We start from the raw sequence: 19,629 nt of genomic DNA, 5'->3' as shown, positions 1-19,629 counted from the left end.
TACAGGCGCTCGCCACCACACCCGGCTAATTTTTTGTATTTTTAGTAGAGATGGGGTTTCACTGTGTTAGCCAGGATGGTCACGATCTCCTGACCTCGTGATCCGCCTGCCTCGGTCTCCCAAAGTGCTGGGATTACAGGCGTGAGCCACCACGCCTGGCCAAACACTTTTTTTCTAGAAGACGTTAGTTCATGGCTCTGCTTAAGTTGCCTCCCTAAAAGACACAATTACATGTTCTACTTGAGGTCAGTTAGTACCTGTTAATAACAATCAGAAGAAAGGGATATTAACACCACAGTCTGTATTTCAGCTCAGAGTGGAGTTCATGCAAATCCCATTTATTCTCTAACTGGTGGAGCTGAGACCGCTGAAGCTGGATAAAGAGGCCAAGATGTGGAACTCATACTACATATACTATGAAAATCCTGCCATCTGCAGAAAAGAAATACAAAAGGTGGTGTTAGGACCCTCTCCAAATTAAAATTCTGAATTTCCATGATCACTACTTAAGTCAAACATATCCTAACATACAGCCAATCCTAATCTACAGGTGCATGTTACTCTCCTAGGGCAGACTGACTGAGCCATGAGGTTAAAGGAGTATTTGCATGTGCCCAGCAATGACTGAGGACTTTTTATCTGTGTACCCTCAGCCATGGGAGGAGGTAAGGAGGAACACCAAGGTCATATGAGAGGACAGGACACCATGTCCCATAACAGCCTCTTCAGTTTGTTTTTTGTTTTGTTTTTTTCTCCTTTCCTCTTCTGCTTTTTGTATTCCTTCATTTGCCATCCCCCTCCAGTTTTTCCTCTCTTGTTCATGAATTAATACCACCAGTGGCACTCATGGTTAATTTTGAAAACAGAAAAATACTTAAACAAAACAAGAATACACAAACAGAAACTTTTAAGTTTTATTCTAAATGCTTTAGAGCTAGGCTTCTTCACTGGGGTGAGGGGAAAAGGGAGTATGGTCTCAGATGGGTTATGGAGAATCCTATCAACACCCTAAAATTATATGCAAAAATACCATATACAAAACCATAATTAAAAACCAGATTCTCGGATGTGTAACTCCCAAGTAAGAATGAGATTCAGAATCAATTTACATTTATTGAGCACCTACTATGTACAGTATTAGGTCCTTTCACATTGTCTTATTTAATCTTAAACAATTTTACTAGGTGGGAATATATGGTGCTAATTAAGCTTTTTGTTTCTTCCTGTTAAAACATTTGCAAAAGGGATGAGAGATTCATTTATGCAGTTTATGGTTTTAGGTTAGTGTTCTCCATCTGACTGCACATTAGAATCTTCTGAGAAGCTGTTTTATAAAATCTCAATACCCAGGCCTCACCCAGAACAATTAATTCAGGCCTCAGTAGTTGTCCAAGTTCTCCAGGTGATTCCAATATGCAGCCAGGGCTAACAACTTCTACTCCAAGCAGTGTTTCAACAGTTCCTCATGACCTACCCTACTAGATTTCAGCTTGTGAAGCTGTCACTCGGAATCCAGTACCTCAATTCTGGTTGCTAACCCCCATTTCCTTCTCATTCTACCCATTTGGTCTTCGGCTGTACTGGTCTGGGTTCAGCTCGCCACCCGGCGTGCGGAGTCGTTTGGGCAACTACCCCAAAACAGGGGCAAGTCCAAGGCTAGCTATCCACCCCAGCGCTGGGATCAGAGGGCACTATGCGGGCGTGTGAGCTACTGGCCAGCCTGGGGCCTCCCAAAGGAGCAGGGCCCACACACACCTTCGTCTTCCTCCTCAGGAGCGTCCGGAAGGGAGTGCCGGCCAGCTAGGCTGCGGACGCCCAGTCCCGGGTTTGAGCGACTGAGGTCCACTGTACAGTCCCGGCCCGGTCCCCTTTTCTGCCTCGCGCGCCCAGAGAGCTGTCCCCACCGTACCTTCCGGCCACCCGGCAGTGCCAAGCTCCAAAGTTCCGCCCTCCGCCCTTGCCCAGGGCCCACTCACCGCCGCCAGCCGACCAGGCCTAGAAACTCCCTGCTGAACCGGCGCACCGCCTCTTCCGTTCTCGGGAGCTGTCAGCTGAGCCAGGCGGATCCCGCTGGTGGGGCAGCCGGCGTAGAGAGGACTCTGCGCAGCCGCCGTGGTTGCCCCTGTCTCTCGGGCGCCTCCCGCAGGCCCAAGGCGGCGCTGCCGGCGCGACCACCGTCACTCCCACCACTGCGAGCCCAGTGCTCACAGGAGGCTCTTTTCAGTAGTTCTGATGGGGCCCGAGAATTCCAATTTTTACCAATCCCTAGAGGTGATCATGAGGCAGTGGTCTACCTAGGGCAGAGACTCTCACAACAATCCCAGACCTGCTTCTCTAAGTGGACTAAGCAAGCCTGCTTCCTCCCGTTTACCTTCTCAGAAATGCTGCCCGTCTTTCTGGATCTCCACTGCAGAAGCACGCATTCATCGCTCATGTTATAACTGGAACACCGATCGCATTTATTCAGCAGTTAGGATGCTTCAAGCACTGTGATAAATGCTCTACGTAAATTTTCTATCTTCACTGTAACCTTATGATTTAGCTACCATTTGTTATTCTCACTTTATAAATAAGGAAATTGAGACCTAGGTGCAAGAACTTAACGAAGGGTCACATGATTATCATCAGGCTAAGCAGGAATTAAAATTATATGCTTCCTATCTCACACCATATGCAAAAATTAACTAAATATGGATCAACGACCTAAATGTAACAACTAAAACTATAAAACCTTTAGAAGGCCGGGCGCAGTGGCTCACGCCTGTAATCCCAGCACTTTGGGAGGCCGAGGAGGGCGGATCACGAGGTCAGGAGATGGAGACCAGCCTGACCAACATGGTGAAACCCCGTCTCTACCAAAAATACAAAAAAAATAGCAGGGCGTGCTGGCGGGTGCCTGTAGTCCCAGCTACTCAGAGGCTGAGGCAGGAGAACGGCATGAACCCGGGAGGCGGAGCTTGCAGTGAACTGAGATCGCGCCACTGCACTCCAGCCTGGGCGACAGAGCGAGACTCCCTCTCAAAAAAAAAAACAAAAAACCCTTAGAAGAAAATGTAGGAGTAAATCTTTGTGAACTTGAATTAGGTAATAGTTTCTTAGATATGAAACCAAAGGCACAAGCAACAAAGGAAAAAAACACATAAATTGGATTCACCAAAGCTAAAAACTTTTGTACTTCAAAATGTCAGAGGCGTTTGAACCAGAGCAACTTCATCTTGAGTAGGGACTGGGTAAAATAAGGCTGAGCAACCTACTAGGCTACATTCCCAGACAGTTAGGCATTCCAAGTCACAGGATGAGATAGGAGATTGGCACAAGATACCGGTTATAAAGATCTTACTGATAAAACAGCTTGCAGTAAAGAAGCGGGCTAAAACCCACCAAAACCAAGATGGCCACAAGAGTGAACTCTGGTTGTCCTCACTGCTACACTCCCACCAGCGCCATGACAGTTTATGAATGCCATGGCAATGTCAGTAAGTTACCCTATATGGTCTAAAAAGGGGAGGCATGAATAATCCACCACTTGTTTAGCATATTATGAAGAAATAACCATAAAAATGGGCAACCAGCAGCCCTTGGCGCTGCTCTGTCTATGGGGTAGCCATTCTTTCATTCCTTTACTTTCTTCATAAACTTGCTTTCACTTTACGGACTCGCCCTGAATTCTTTCTTGTGTGAGATCCAAGAACCCTCTCTTGGGGTCTGGATTGGGACCCCTTTCCTATAACAAAAGGACACTATCAAGAAAATGAAAAGACAACCCACATAATAGAATAAAATATTTGCAAATCGTATGTATCTGACAAAGGTCTACTTATCCAAAATATATAAATAACTCCTGCAACTCAATAACAAAAAGACAATTTTTCAAATAGGCAAAGGATCTGAATAGATTATTCTCCAGAGAAGATATGCAAATAATCAGTAAGCACGTAAGAAGATGGTCAACATCATTAGTCATCAGGAAAATGCAAATGAAAACCACTATGAGAAACAACTTTACACCCACTAGGATGGCTATTTTAAAAAGACAGATAATAGCAAGTATTGGTGAAGATGTGGAGAAATTGGAACCTTCATATACTGCTGATGGGACCGTAAAATGGTGCAACCATTTTGGAACACAGTTTTTCAGGTTCTCAAAAAGTTAAGCATAGTTACAATAAGACTCAGCAATTTCACTCTTGAAAACATAAGTTTGCACAAAAACTTGTAGACAAATATTCATAGTAGCAGTATTCACAATAGCTGAAAAGTTGAAACAACCCAAATGTCCATCAACAGATGAATTAACAAAATGTTATATTCATACAATGGAATATTGTTCAGCTATAAAAAGGAATGAAGTGAGCCGAGATTGTGCACTGCACTCCAGCCTGGGTGACAGAGTGAGACCCTGTCTCAAAAAAAAAAAAAAAAAAAAAGTAATGAAGTACTAATACATGCTACAACATGGATGAACCTTGAAAACATTATGCCAAATGAAAGAAGTCAAGCCTGGCTGAGTGTGGTGGCTCACACCTGTAATCCTAGCACTCCGGGAGGCCAAGGCAGGTGGATCACCTGAGGTCAGGAGTTCGAGATCAGCCTGGGCAACACAGTGAAACCCCGTCTGTACTAAAAATACAAAAATTAGCCAGGCATGATGGCACATGTCTGTAGTCCTAGCTACTCAGGAGGCTGAGGCAGGAGAATCATTTGAACCCAGGATATGGAGGTTGCAGTGAGTCACTGCACTGCAGCCTGGGTAACAGCGAGAATCCATCTCAACAACAACAATAAAAACAGTCAAACACACAAAAAGCCACATACTGTTTTTAATTTACATAAAGTGTCCAGAATAGGCAAATCCATAGAGACAAAAAGTAGTTTACTGGTTGCAAGGAATTGAGGCAGGAGGGAATGGGAAGTGACCGCTAATAGATATGGTGTTTCTTTGGGTGATGAAAATATTGTGGAATTAGAGGGCAGTGATAGTGTACTAGAAACCACTGAATTGTATACTTTTGAAGAGTTAATTTTATTGCATGTGAATTATGTCTTAATTAAAATTTTTTTTAGGTACAAAGCACTGTTCTCAGCACTTAAGTGGGATACAGAAATGTTGGCTCCTTCTCCTGGGACCCATCAAACTAATGTGCTCCTTACAATCTAATAAGCTCCGTGTCCGCTTTTTCATAGATTTCTTCCTCCAAAAGAGTAACTTGCAGAGCTAGGACTCTAACCCAAACCTATAGGATTCTAAAGTTCTTACCACCATTGCCTCCCAGGCAGGATTAGATTCATGGGCCAGCAACCTGTGCAGTCACATAGGGCCCTGCACTTAGAAGGGCTCCAGATTTAGAAGTGCTCTGCTCTTAAGAATGATACAATGGACTTTGGGGACTTAAGGGGAAGGATGAGAGGGGGACGAAGGATAAAAGACTACAAATAGGGTGCAGTGTATCCTACTCAAGTGATGAGTGCACCGAAATCTCACAAATCACCATTAAAGAACTTACTCATGTAACCAAATACCACCTGTACCCCAATAACTTATGGAAAAATTAAAATTAAAAAAGAAGTGCCCTGCTCTTGATTTGATGCTGTGCTGTCACCCTCTTGAAATTCTTGATAATTTTTGAACGGGAGGCTGCATTTTTATTTTGCCCTGGGCTTTGTAAATTATGTAGTTGGTCTTATACCCAGGAGAGAGAAAAAAACTAAGTGAGTAAATCGGGGCACCCAAGAGATTACCTGGCTGCCACAGACAGAACCTTGAAATACAAATAATCACTTATAATTTTCTGTACTATAAATCTAGATTGCCACGAAACATAAACCAAAATACCCTTCTAATAGATACCAAAACAAGAAACATATCTCTGAAAAATGCAAAGGAAGGAAGGAGAATCTCCAAAGCCATTCATTAGTATCATTATTCGTGTTTAGCCAAAGGAATAAGACCAAGAGCAAAAAGGACAGCAACTCTACCTCAGAGTGCTCAGAGATGGGAGACCAGAGACCTCTTAGATGCAAAAAGTGAGGGAGCCCATGCACCTACCAGCTTGGGAAATTCTCACAAAGTCAGAGGAGGAGGTGAATTGTGACATCATGTCATGACCTTGTGTCAGAGGTCAGAGGACAGAGAGAATAGAAAGAGAATTTCAAAGCAGTGTTAATAATTGACTGAATGTTTAAAGTGAACTAAAGATTTAGAGTCAATTTTGAGGACAAGACTGGGTAAAGAGAGCCTCCTAATAAGTTTTGTTTTTGACTCTAGAAAAATAACAGACCTTTGTGTCTTTGGTCTCAGGTGCCTGGTTAGTCTTTTAAATGGCATTCTCCCCGTGTGCCTAGCCCTCCGCGGTGCTAAATATTTCAAGTACATTCTTTCATTTAAATGCCCAGGACCCTATGACTTAGGTAATTTCATGTGCCCACTTGACAGAAGAGAAAATTGAGGCACTAAGACTTGTTTTTTTTCAATAAAGCCTTTTATATTTACACAATTACTATTTATGACATTTTTGTTTATTTATTTTTAGTATAAAAAACTGTAATAAAAGACAGCAATGTCATAAAGTTGAAGTCAGATGTATTATACTTTGGGGTTTTGTTTTGTTTTGTTTTTGAGACTGAGTCTCACTCTGTCACCCAGGCTAGAGTGCAGTGACACAGTCTCAGCTCACTGCAACCTTTGCCTCCCGGTAGAGGGTTCAAGCGATTCTCGTGCCTCAGCCTTCCGAGTAACTGGGATTACAGGTGCACACCACCACATGTGGCTAATTTTTGTATTTTTAGTAGAGGTGGGGTTTCACCATGTTGCCCAGGCTGGTCTTGAACTCCTGGGCTCAAGTAATCCACCCGCTTTGGCCTCCCAAAGTGCTGGGACTACAGATGTGAGCCACCATGCCTGGGCTACTTTTTTTTTTTTTAACTTTTAAGTTCATGGATACATGTGCAGGTTTGTTATGTAGGTAAACTCATGTCACAGGGGAGTTTTGTACAGATTATTTCATCACCCAGTGACAAAATATTAAGTCTAGTACTTATTATTCTTCCTGATCCTCTCCCTCCTCTCATCCTCTACCCTCTAGTAGGCCCCAGTGTCTGCTGTTCCCCTCTTTGTGACCATGTGTTCTCATCATTTAGCTTCCACTTAAAGTAAGAATATGTGGTATTTGGTTTTCTGTTCCTGTGCTAATTTACTAAAGATGATGGAGGCACTAAGGTTTGGCCAGTATCACACGGTGGTGGAGCCAGGGTTAGAGTCGATTCCTCATCAGTCTGACTCTCTCCAGGAGCCTATAAGAAAATTAGGAGTTTTTGTAACAAATGCACAGAGAGTAAAATAGTTCTGGCCTTAAGAACTAAACGGGAAGGCCCTAGGGAAGTTAGGATTCGAGTTTATGACTTAAGGATAGGTGAGAATGAGAACACAGATGGAGAAAGAGACCCAACTCCACCACCTGTCCCCAGGGACACTGGATGATGACAGAGCCTAGGGAGAGGAGAGGTTGCAGTGTGCAACTTACACCAGAGGCTGGGACCCAGGCCATGGAGTGGAGAGTAGGAGTGAATCACAAACTATGGCTTGTCACTATAGGGATTAGCAGACCTGACGGTGCCTGCATTTGTTCCCATCCATCACTGGCATCTGGTGACTGTCCAGAAACTTTGCTGAACTCATCCCACCATCCCAGGGGGGACTGCCTCCTTTTCCATGGCCACCACTCACAAGCAATCCTGCAACAAGCCCTTGAACATAGAGGGGCAGCAGTGTGGAGAGGAAAACCCTGCCCAACTCTTGGATGAAACTGAGCAGTATTGAGCCCTACCCCAGTACAGAAGTATCCCTGAATTCTTACTGGTCTCTTGTCATTGTGTATTTGCTCATCATGTAGATCTTAAAAGTCTACTATCATGTGGGAATCTGAAACACTGTGTTTAAAAAAATAGAGAGAGAGACGTTTCGGGCCAGGCGTGGTGGCTCACGCCTGTTATCCCAGCACTTTGGGAGGCCAAAGTAGGCAGATCACCTGAGATCGGGAGTTTGAGACCAGCCTGGCCAACGTGGTGAAACCCCACCTCTACTAAAAAAAAAAAAAAAAAAAAAAAAAAAATTAGCCAGGCATGGTGGCAGGCGCCTGTAATCCCAGCTACTCGGGAGGCTGAGGCAGCAGAATCACTTGAACCCAAGAGGCGGAGGTTGCAGTGAGCCCAGATTGCACCATTGCACTCCAGCCTGGGTGACAGAGTGAGATTCTGTCTCAAAGAATAAACCAAAATTTTTTTTAAAAAATAGAGGCTTCATCCTAAAAAACTGGAAGTGCCTACACTAGAAGCACAATTATAAATAACACTTAAAGTGCTGCTTATGTCCCAGGTCCCACTCTAAGTGCTGTACATTAACTAAGCTAAACCTGACATCAACCCTATAACATAGCACCATCATCATCATCATCATTCCTATTTTAAAGCTAAGGAAACTGATCATAGATAAGTTAATCGACTTGCCATTGTCACACAGATGGTAAATTACAGAGCCAATCCCTGAACCCAGGCAATTGGTGCCCTGGGCTCACATCATTAACCCCATTGCTATGCTTAGACCAAGTCAATACTTGGCTCAAGGAAAGCGGTCAGCTGGGTCTATAAGGAGAAATAGCCAGATTACCTGTGTGACCAGCTTCCCTGGCCAGTGCAACCTAAACAATAACTCAGGTCAGGTCAGCCTAGAGTTATATAAAGACAGACTGCCACAAGGGCTTGAGGTGGCTGACAGTATACAATGTTTTCTGTGCTTCTGATACAAGGTAAAATTTGATTTACAATAATAGGCACAGAATGATCATGTTTATACTCGCAACCTGGCATTTTATTATTATTCCCCTGAATAACAGTGAAAAGAGTTTTGTAACCCCAAGGTAACATGGCTCTGTAAGGAGGAAAGAGGGGTGAGATTTAGCAGCAGCTGCCATCATAAATCAGTGTGCGGCTGTTTCTCTCAGAGCTCTAGGCTCAACTCCTGGCTGTCATAAACTTATAAAGGGAAGCCCCATGAGAATTTATGTAACGATGGGAAGACTCATTTTCCTTCCTGCAAGAGCCTTTCTGAAGCAAGGAGAGAATCAGGCAGATTAGATTCTATATGAAGAAAAAAACCAAGCCAATGGTTTAGAGGAAGGGAAGATGTGGGTCAACTTGAGCTACTTCCCTTGCCAAAAAAATGACCTTGTAAATAGAGAGGAACATGCTGAATTCCTCCAAATAAATGAATGACTGGATGACCAAATGATTTAATAAATGAGTGTAATCTAGGCTTCCTCCAGGGTGGTTCTTTCTGTGTAAAACAGTTCGATCTTGGAGTCACCCAGAAATGCCGAATACATAACAAGGCCAATCAACAGAGTTTGCTTCTGAATATTCATGCACAGATGATGCTCCCAGTCAATATGTTTGATTTTTTTTGTTTACTAATAGATTTTCAAATTCACTGTGTAAACCAAAATTCTTTAAAAAAAGGAAATTGTGTTGAAAGCATACATTATTTCTGGGCAGAGTTGTCAGATTAAAATCTTTATACTAAAAATTATTCATTGTTTATCTGAAATTCTAATTTAACCGGGCACTCTGTATTTTTATTTACTAAATCTGGCAACCCCTTTCTGGACCAATAACCCTACGTAGAGAAGCGAACAGATGATAGCTTCTAAGGGACATGCCTGCATCTGGGAGTTAGAAGGAAGGAAAACGAAAGAAGGAGCCAGAGAGGCAGATAGAGGAGTCTGCAGAAATATGGAGAGAGAACCAGGTGAGCACAGAGCTCTATTGAATAGTGACACACATGTCGGGGAGAGGTGGGGACCATGAGGTTAAGAAAGGCCTGATCGCTATAGAGTTCGGCCTTTGAAAGGGGGGATGGTGCTTCTGAGAAGTTCTAATGAGTGGTTCTTGATGAAGTTGGGGTGGAGATAAGGATGCATGTTGGAATCAGTCAGAATATATCAAAATTGAAATTTATGTACCAGAAGTAGTGCCCTTCCTCTCGAGGGGTGGGGAGAAAGACATGTGTGTGTAACTTTTATCAACCTAGAACTCAAGTGGTCAAGTTTTGGGTCCATGTTATGGTTATTAAAGTACAAAATAAATTTGGAAAAGAGCATATAAATCTTTTCTTGTATTTTTCTTGAAAATCACGAAGGAGGTCTATAATTTGCAATAATGAATTCAAAAGTCCTTCTCATCTTCATTTTACCTCCTTCACAGCCTCTGCTATTGTCTGCTGTACTGCTCTCCATAATTTTCTCAGATTGCAGAAATCCCCCTCCTCCCGTCTATTTATTTTTATCACATAAATCAACTTAGCCTCTCTTTCCAGTAAAAAGGTCCAATCAACTTCCCCAACCCTGTCCCAAATGAAGGGTGCGGAACCGAGCTGGCAATTACAGACTATTCTTTGGCAATATTCTGGGAAAGGGAAAAGTACGAATTTTCTTGCCCTGTCCCCGGTATTTTGTAAAGCTTTCCAAGTGACTTTGATATCTGGACCCCTTTGAGAACTGCCGCTCTTAACCAAGACATAAATCTTTTTCATTTCTTGAAAGGTCCTATTTCTTGACAAATTTCTCCCTGCAAAGTGCATTCTTTTTTCTGCACTGACCCCAGAAAGAGGTGCCATTGTGTGGGAGAAAACACTTGTCATCTGTCTCAACAAAGTCCACAAAGTGCCCTGCTAGGAGCAGATAACCCAGAACATCTACCTGAATCTCCCAGTTAAGATTCCTGGTCTGACTAGGAATCTAACTTCAATAAGACCTTCCTGAAAAAAGATGCTGAGCTTGGATGGTCCAACCACCTTTCTATCTGGGATGAGCCGGAGGATACTTCTTGGCTTCCCCAAAGCTGCCTTGGTGGTGATGCTGTGGCAGCCACAGGGAGACTCAGGAGGAGCCAGCCTTGAAGACCTAAGCCCTGGAAGTGGGCAGCCAGCCCAGCAGGACATTCGTTGGGGTGAAGTGTGATCTCAGCCTTCATTCAGCTGGCCTGGGAGTCCTCCAAGGGCCAGAGTCACAACCAACTCGTCTGATCCCTCAAGGTTCCTTAGGACTCCGGGTGTTTTAAGAAAATTCTCTGACACCCCCACCCTTCCCACTTCACCCCTCAGCCCTCCCGGTGGTTAAGAACTCAAGCGTGAACAACCCCAAAGGTGGTGGTTAGTGAGGCCTTCAAGCACAAACCCTAATCCTGCCCTTTTTAAAAAAATATTTTGGACTTGAGGGAGGCTGTCCTCAATTGTTTCAAACCTATTTCAGAGTACCTCCACTCCTTCAAACCTATTTTCAAAACTCAGGAAAACGTCGCCTTTCCAGACGAACTCTAGTGACAGCTCTATTCACCCCTTGGCCTTTGACTGCTAAAGATCAGCTGACCCCTGCAGCCAGAAGGAGGAGAGAAAATTACTAAACAGGGACCTCATTCCCAGAGGTGATCACCTTAAAAAAGTCTGGGGCCTTGTTTGCCAGCTGTGAAATTTCAAAGGGTTATCGTAGCTTCATGCCCCCAGTGTGAATAAAACAAACAGTAAAAACCACCTATGAAATCTATATTCAAACTTTCTTGTGACCTATGCATCATTTTTTTGCATTCACATTCCCAGTCAAAACACACACACACACACACACACACACACACACACACACCAGATATATAACTGCATGTAAAATATATATACATAAAACAATGTCCTCCGAAGAATATAAATGTTAACACAAGTAAAATTATCATGAATTCCATAACTCCTTCTGTGGCCTTGGTCCGCGTTAGGTTTTCCATCAAGAGACACTATTGTCATCCGTGAGTAGCTTCTCCTGTTGTGTTCTTCTGTGCAGCACGGGGCTGGAGCTGTGGATATTTATGAACCCCAGGCACCCACTTCCTGTCTTCGTGGCTGTCCCCGTGGCTGTCCCTGGTCCGTGCCTCTGTGCGGTTTTCTCTACCTTTGGCCACCAGATGGCGCTCTGGAAACGAGTTTTCTGCATCAAAGCTCCCCTGCATTACTCTCAACTAGGCTCCCTCCCTCTTCTCTGTTTCCTTCCAAGTCATTTTCCAGGGTGCAGCCAAAAGGCCTTTCTGGAGGGAACATCTGTGTGATCTTGGGCAAGTTACCTAACGCTCTGTGCTCAGCATCTTCAACGTGATGGCATAGCTGTGAGTGTGTCATGAGAGGATGTAAGCAAACCACTCAGGACAAAGCCTGGCATGTGGTCGCTGTTCTCATTATCCTGCGTTGAGCTTTTCAAAAGCGCCCCACGACCTTCAGGACAAGGTCTAAATTCTTAGCCATGGGAACCCAGGCCACTGCATCATTTGAGGACCCCTGCTTATGTTCCCCGCCCCACCTTCCTCCCTACGCTACTGCACCAACCCTCTTGCAGCACAGCCGGGAGCCAGCCTACCCACCTCGGGGCCTTTGCCCATTTTGCTGCCACCACCAGCTTTGCCTCTCCCCTGCCCATTCAACTTCCTTGGGCTCACTCCTCCAGGTCCATCAGGATTCAGCATGTGCCCTCCATGAGGAGCCTCCCAGACCCCCAGGCCTGATTCCAGAGCCACTCCACTGGCCTCTCGCCTTTCATTTTCCCTGCCCCCACCTGCGACTGTCAGCCCCCTGCCTTGTTCACTGTCAGGCACACAGGGGGACGAATGTGGGGCGGACAGTAAGGCTGTCACATGGGCTAACTGCCAGCAGGGGGCAATGGGCACCCTTGTGTCCCTGAGCTCCCAGGGGCTCCTAGTAGCTTCGGCAGCACCTTGCTCACACCAAGCTGAGGGAGACCTGAGAAATGGGATTTCTGCCAAAGAGGCAAAGAAAAAAGTGAAGGGACAAATGCAAGGCCATCTTTGCCATTTGCATATGAGGCATAAAACCTGGAAGATAACAAAAGGCAAAATCATAGTCCCGATGTGCTGAGTGAGTGCTTTCTCTGAGCCAGGCCCTGTGCTGAGTCCTTACCCCACCTTGTGAGATGGATGACAGCCCTCAGAGAAGGAAACAGAGGCTGGGAGAGGTTAAGGCCCTTGTGCAGTGTCTCAGAGCTTGTGAGTGGCCTGTCTCCAGGACCATGATGTATTAGGTAGCCCTGGATTCCGGCCACTTGCTATGGTTTAATGGGTTTCAGTGAAATAGTTGGGAAACCTCACGAGTGAGATATGGAGTTAAAGGAAAGAAAAGCCAGAGAGAAAGGGAAGGAGTGCAGGTGACTGTCCCTTAGCCACCTCAGTCCTGATGGCTACAGGCTTCCATGCCAATAAGCCCTGACTAGTGCCACTTGGGTCCAAACATGGCACCTCTGGCCCCAAGGGCTTAGTAGCAAACACCCATCTAGGGAAGTTGGTCTTCGTTCTCATCACCTCAAATGCTTCACAACCCTCAGGGATCAACCGTGAAGTGGGTATAAGGCTGGGAGAATGTTGGGGGCAGCAAATTGAAGGGCATAATGAGAAGCAGTAAGGCCACCTCAAAGCCCACCCAAGCAAACTGCACATTCACCTCCTTCCTTACTGAATTTCACCTTATGAGGAGGTGAGTGGGAGGGAGGGCATCCCTTAAAACATCTAAAAGGAGAGTTGGGTTCAGCAAAGGAGTTGTGCTTCACGGGACTCTTATAAACAGAACTGGGGAGAGAAGAATTGGAGGAAGGGGGAAAGACATAGATGAAAGGGAGGGGAAGGTGTGGGAGAGGGAAATGTATAAAAGCTTCCAAGAGGAGTGGGAGGCTGGGGGTTCCCCAGACAGAGACTCAGGCTGGACCAGATGCAGAGAACAATGGACTTCAAGGCTGGAGGGGGGCGGGGGCCAAAGGGAAGCAGGAGGAGAGCCACACAAGTCAAGTCACACGGGTTCTTGCAGCTTCTGGAATCAAGACCATGGGCACCCTCATAGGTCAGTGTGGGCAGGGACTGCCCCAGGGCCAATACAAGATCCAGAGGTAGCCATAGGGTGTGACAAGTTGTGCAGATTACAACACTCACCCCTTGCAATAACGTCACTGCCTGTGACATGGGGCTAGGCCCAGGCCAAAGCCCTTCATGCATCATTTCGCTTAATCCTCACAGTTTCCTGCTGAAACGGCTACTATTCTTACTCCCATCCCCACTCTACAGATGAGGTAATGGAGGCCCAGAGAGGTTAAGTGACTTATCCCAGATGACACAGCTGGTAAGTTGCAAAATCAGAATTTGAACTCAGGCAGTTTAGCTCTGATGGCTGCTCTGTTAATCACAGCTGCAGTGAGACAAAAACGGGTGATCAGGGCAGAGTCAAGACAGAGAGGTAAACAAGAGTGGGAAAAGGCAGGCGTGAGAGGGGAACAATGGGGGAAAAGATAGGAACAAAGAGAGTTGGGGAAGGGGAGAGAAACAGGAAATATGACTTTGCCCGGGAGGGGCATCAGTCCGCTTGCAAGCAGGTGGAGGCTCAAGTTTTCTGCTCACTTGGTGATGCAGAGGCTCCCTTTCCCTCAGCAGCAGCCTTGCTGCATGGACAGCAGCTTCCCATCTGGCCTGTCCCCGGAGCCGCAGCCTCATCCTCCCCAGCGGCAGGCCACTTAGCTTCACAGGAAATGCTCTTTCTCTAATTGGCATTGAAACTCACAGCCCTCCCTTTTCCTGTAGGTGGGGTTTCCATAGGAAAAAGCTGCTTCTCTGTTTCCCCAGCCTAGCAACTGTTTGGAAGTCAGAGTCCCACATCCTGCTCAACTGGGTCAGGTCCCTCTTAGACCAGCTCTTGTCCATCATTTGCTGAAGTGGACCAGCTAGTTCCCCTGTAGGGGTCTACCCTGGCAATTCTTGATCGACGTTTGGATATCTCAGATCGCTTCCGATGAAGATGGCCTTGCCTGGGGGTCCTGCTTGTTCCATCATCATCTAACTATGGGACCAGGTTGTGCCAGCAGATCCGGGGGAAGGAGCACGGGGCTGATCAAGCCATCCAGGAAACACTGGAGGACTTGTCCAGCCTTGAAAGAACTCTAGCAGTTTCTGAATGTGACCCACTTGGTGGTAAGCATGATGCAACTTCTGCAACTTCTGCTGGGGCTTTTGGGGCCAGGTGGCTACTTATTTCTTTTAGGGGATGGTCAGGAGGTGACCACTCTCACGGTGAAATACCAAGTGTCAGAGGAAGTGCCATCCGGCACAGTGATCGGGAAGCTGTCCCAGGAGCTGGGCCGGGAGGAGAGGCAGAGGCAAGCTGGGGCTGCCTTCCAGGTGTTGCAGCTGCCTCAGGCGCTCCCCATTCAGGTGGACTCTGAGGAAGGCTTGCTCAGCACAGGTAGGCGGCTGGATCGAGAGCAGCTATGCCGACAGTGGGATCCCTGCCTGGTTTCCTTTGATGTGCTCGCCACAGGGGATTTGGCTCTGATCCACGTGGAGATCCAAGTGCTGGACATCAATGACCACCAGCCACGGTTTCCCAAAGGCGAGCAGGAGCTGGAAATCTCTGAGAGCGCCTCTCTGCGCACCCGGATCCCCCTGGACAGAGCTCTTGACCCAGACACAGGCCCTAACACCCTGCACACCTACACTCTGTCTCCCAGTGAGCACTTTGCCTTGGATGTCATTGTGGGCCCTGATGAGACCAAACACGCAGAACTCGTAGTGGTGAAGGAGCTGGACAGGGAAATCCATTCATTTTTTGATCTGGTGTTAACTGCCTATGACAACGGGAACCCCCCCAAGTCAGGCACCAGCTTGGTCAAGGTCAATGTCTTGGACTCCAATGATAATAGCCCTGTGTTTGCTGAGAGTTCACTGGCACTAGAAATCCAAGAAGATGCTGCCCCTGGTACTCTTCTCATAAAACTGACTGCCACAGACCCTGACCAAGGCCCCAATGGGGAGGTGGAGTTCTTCCTCAGTAAGCACATGCCTCCAGAAGTGCTGGACACCTTCAGTATTGATGCCAAGACAGGCCAGGTCATTCTGCGTCGACCTCTAGACTATGAAAAGAACCCTGCCTATGAGGTGGATGTCCAGGCAAGGGACCTGGGTCCCAATCCCATCCCAGCCCATTGCAAAGTTCTCATCAAGGTTCTGGACGTCAATGACAACATCCCAAGCATCCATGTCACATGGGCCTCCCAGCCATCACTGGTGTCAGAAGCTCTTCCCAAGGACAGTTTTATTGCTCTTGTCATGGCAGATGACTTGGATTCAGGAAACAATGGTTTGGTCCACTGTTGGCTGAGCCAAGAGCTGGGCCACTTCAGGCTGAAAAGAACTAATGGCAACACATACATGTTGCTAACCAATGCCACACTGGACAGAGAGCAGTGGCCCAAATATACACTCACTCTGTTAGCCCAAGACCAAGGACTGCAGCCCTTATCAGCCAAGAAACAGCTCAGCATTCAAATCAGTGACATCAACGACAATGCACCTGTGTTTGAGAAAAGCAGGTACGAAGTCTCCACACGGGAAAACAACCTACCCTCTCTTCACCTCATTACCATCAAGGCTCATGATGCAGACTTGGGTATTAATGGAAAAGTCTCATACCGCATCCATGATTCCCCAGTTGCTCACTTAGTAGCTATTGACTCCAACACAGGAGAGGTCACTGCTCAGAGGTCACTGAACTATGAAGAGATGGCCGGCTTTGAATTCCAGGTGATTGCAGAGGACAGTGGGCAACCCATGCTTGCATCCAGTGTCTCTGTGAGGGTCAGCCTCTTGGATGCCAATGATAATGCCCCAGAGGTGGTCCAGCCTGTGCTCAGCGATGGAAAAGCCAGCCTCTCCGTGCTTGTGAACGCCTCCACAGGCCACCTGCTGGTGCCCATCGAGACTCCCAATGGCTTGGGTCCAGCAGGCACTGACACACCTCCACTGGCCACTCACAGCTCCCGGCCATTCCTTTTGACAACCATTGTGGCAAGAGATGCAGACTCGGGAGCAAATGGAGAGCCCCTCTACAGCATCCGAAGTGGAAATGAAGCCCACCTCTTCATCCTCAGCCCCCATGCAGGGCAGCTGTTCGTCAATGTCACCAATGCCAGCAGCCTCATTGGGAGTGAGTGGGAGCTGGAGATAGTGGTAGAGGACCAGGGAAGCCCCCCTTTACAGACCCGAGCCCTGTTGAGGATCATGTTTGTCACCAGTGCTGACCACCTGAGGGACTCAGCCCGCAAGCCTGGGGCCTTGAGCATGTCGATGCTGACAGTGATCTGCCTGACTGTACTGCTGGGCATCTTCGGGTTGATCCTGGCTTTGTTCATGTCCATCTGCCGGACAGAGAAGAAGGACAACAGGGCCTACAACTGTCGGGAGGCCGAGTCCACCTACCGCCAGCAGCCCAAGAGGCCCCAGAAACACATTCAGAAGGCGGACATCCACCTCGTGCCTATGCTCAGGGGTCAGGCAGGTGAGCCTTGTGAAGTTGGGCAGTCCCACAAAGATGTGGACAAGGAGGCGATGATGGAAGCAGGCTGGGACCCCTGCCTTCAGGCCCCCTTCCACCTCACCCCGACCCTGTACAGGACGCTACGTAATCAAGGCAACCAGGGAGCACCAGCAGAGAGCCGAGAGGTGCTGCAAGACACCGTCAACCTCCTTTTCAACCATGCCAGGCAGAGGAACGCCTCCCGGGAGAACCTGAACCTTCCCGAGCCCCAGCCTGCCACAGGCCAACCACGTTCCAGGCCTCCGAAAGTTGCAGGCAGCCCCACAGGGAGGCTGACTGGAGACCAGGGCAGTGAGGAGGCCCCACAGAGCCCACCAGCCTCCTCTGCAACCCTGAGACGGCAGCGACATCTCAATGGCAAAGTGTCCCCTGAGAAAGAATTAGGGCCCCGTCAGATCCTGCGGAGTCTGGTCCGGCTGTCTGTGGCTGCCTTCGCCGAGCGGAACCCCGTGGAGGAGCTCACTGTGGATTCTCCTCCTGTTCAGGTACCTGGGGCATGGGCAGCTCTTTCTCTGGTCACTCCTGGACCACCAGAAACAGTATCAGACACCCCCATAACCTGCACAGTCCTCATGTTTCTTCCTTAGGCTCACCTGGTACTTTTTGATGCTTTGGATAGCAGTGGTTCAGGGCACAGCTTTGTGACTGGCTGAACTTAGCTGTGTGATCCTAGGCAAATTCCTTACTGTCTCTGGGCCTTAGTTGTCTTATCTGTAAATCAGAAATGATAATAAGAGTATCTACCTCATACAGTTGTCCAGAGGATTTGATCAATTAATTTCTACAAGGCATTTATGGTGCCTCACAAGTAGACACACAGCAAAGGTACTGACTAAGAGTATAATCTTTGGGCAAGGTTGCCTGGGTTCAAATCCTAGCTCCACTTCTTCCTAGCTCTGAACCACAGGGGAAGTTAACCTCTCTGTTGAAAGATGTCTGTGTTAACAGCACCCATCTTCTAAGTTTGCTTGAAGATAAAATGAGTGAATGCTCTTAATGCCTGTAGAACGGCGTCCATCTGACATGTAGTCAGTACTCAGCAAAGTATTGCTATTACTTCCTCAAAGCACTTCTCTATCTCCACTCTCTGCCTGCCCTCATCTCATCTGGGCAACCTCCCTATGAAGAAGGCCAGCATAGGCATCATTGCACCCAAACCCAGGTGCAGCAAATAATTTGTCTGAGACCCCAGAGCTTTCTGGCTGGGCCTGCAGGATGGGGCAGTGGAAATAACCTTAGAACTTTGCAGTTAGGCAGATTGGGGTTCAAATTTCAACACAGTCACTTAGGAGCTGGACAACCTTGTACACCTCCTTCAACATCTGAGCCTCATTTTCCTCATCTATAAAATGGGGATTATGAGACCAAACTTACCCTGTGTCTGCCTCCTTAGAGTCTAAATGGGATGATGAGTGACAAAATGTCTAAGGACCTGGGATTTTCTAGACACAAGTGTGGAAACCTTTTCAGAGATGATGCCTGATCTCACACCCATGTCTGCTTCTGTGAACCTCGGATATTTTCACTGTGCCTGCCCAAGGCACACCTCTGTTTGGCCAGGCCATCAGTTCATGTTTCCTGTGAAGCAAAACACAGTTTCCTTCCCTTACTCCCTCCTCAGGAAGCCACCTGGAGATGGCCCAGCTGTTCTCTTAGGAATCTTGCCCTGGAATCGGTACAGACCCAGAGGTTGCCAGAGCCAACCACTAATTTATCTTTCCATTCATCCATCCATTTATCAGGTGCTTTTTGGATAAACTCTGTGCTGAACACTGTGCTGGCTGCTGGTAGACAGGACAACAGAGAATAGGCACTGTGGGTGGCCCTGCTGAGGTGATAGAAAGAAAGGTGCCCATTTGGGATCAACTTGAGGCTGCTTGCCCAATGCTCATATCTTTCCAGCAGCACAGAGTCAGATCTGAGTTTAAATTCCAGCCCTCCCAGTAATTTCTGTGTAGCCCCTATGAGCCTCCAATTCCACCTCTGCAAAATGGCCATAATGGTATCTCTTCCCTTAGGCTGTTGTAAGAATTAAGTGAGATTATATGACACTGGACAATCATTGTTTATCATGGGATCTATTAATAAGCTCATTTAATCCTCATAACCCACCATATGATCTGGGTCTCATTAAAATTCACTTTTTTTTACTGTTGAGGAAACTGAGGCTCAGAATGCTT

At 47.0% G+C, this 19,629-nt stretch overlaps 2 protein-coding genes across 6 annotated transcripts in view; one reads left to right on the top strand and one right to left on the bottom strand.

Moving 5' to 3' along the window:
- RNF14 (ring finger protein 14) overlaps window positions 1-6,009 on the bottom strand; it is a 23,384-nt gene extending 17,375 nt beyond the window's left edge. The window contains exons 1-2 of one of the 4 annotated variants that reach the window (XM_011939725.1): window positions 2,372-2,582; window positions 258-432 (exon numbers count right to left, since the gene is read on the bottom strand). The gene's annotated coding sequence lies outside the window, so the exon portion shown is untranslated. Of the gene's footprint in view, window positions 1-257; window positions 433-1,474; window positions 1,902-1,976; window positions 2,040-2,371; window positions 2,583-5,976 lie in introns of those variants that run through there. The other 3 variants (XM_011939721.1, XM_011939723.1, XM_011939722.1) reach the window with 3 other exon arrangements.
- PCDH12 (protocadherin 12) overlaps window positions 1,396-19,629 on the top strand; it is a 28,569-nt gene continuing 10,335 nt past the window's right edge. The window contains exons 1-3 of one of the 2 annotated variants that reach the window (XM_011939727.1): window positions 1,396-1,529; window positions 9,676-9,799; window positions 14,662-17,934. In XM_011939727.1, coding sequence (XP_011795117.1) covers window positions 15,055-17,934 — 2,880 coding nt within the window. In that variant the 5' untranslated portion in view covers window positions 1,396-1,529; window positions 9,676-9,799; window positions 14,662-15,054. Of the gene's footprint in view, window positions 1,530-9,675; window positions 9,800-13,848; window positions 17,935-19,629 lie in introns of those variants that run through there. The other variant, XM_011939726.1, reaches the window with a different exon arrangement.

Source organism: Colobus angolensis, unplaced genomic scaffold, assembly GCF_000951035.1.
Source record: "Colobus angolensis palliatus isolate OR3802 unplaced genomic scaffold, Cang.pa_1.0 Scaffold183, whole genome shotgun sequence".
NCBI classification, from domain to species: Eukaryota; Metazoa; Chordata; class Mammalia; order Primates; family Cercopithecidae; genus Colobus; species Colobus angolensis.
This window is presented reverse-complemented; position numbering and strand designations above follow the sequence as displayed.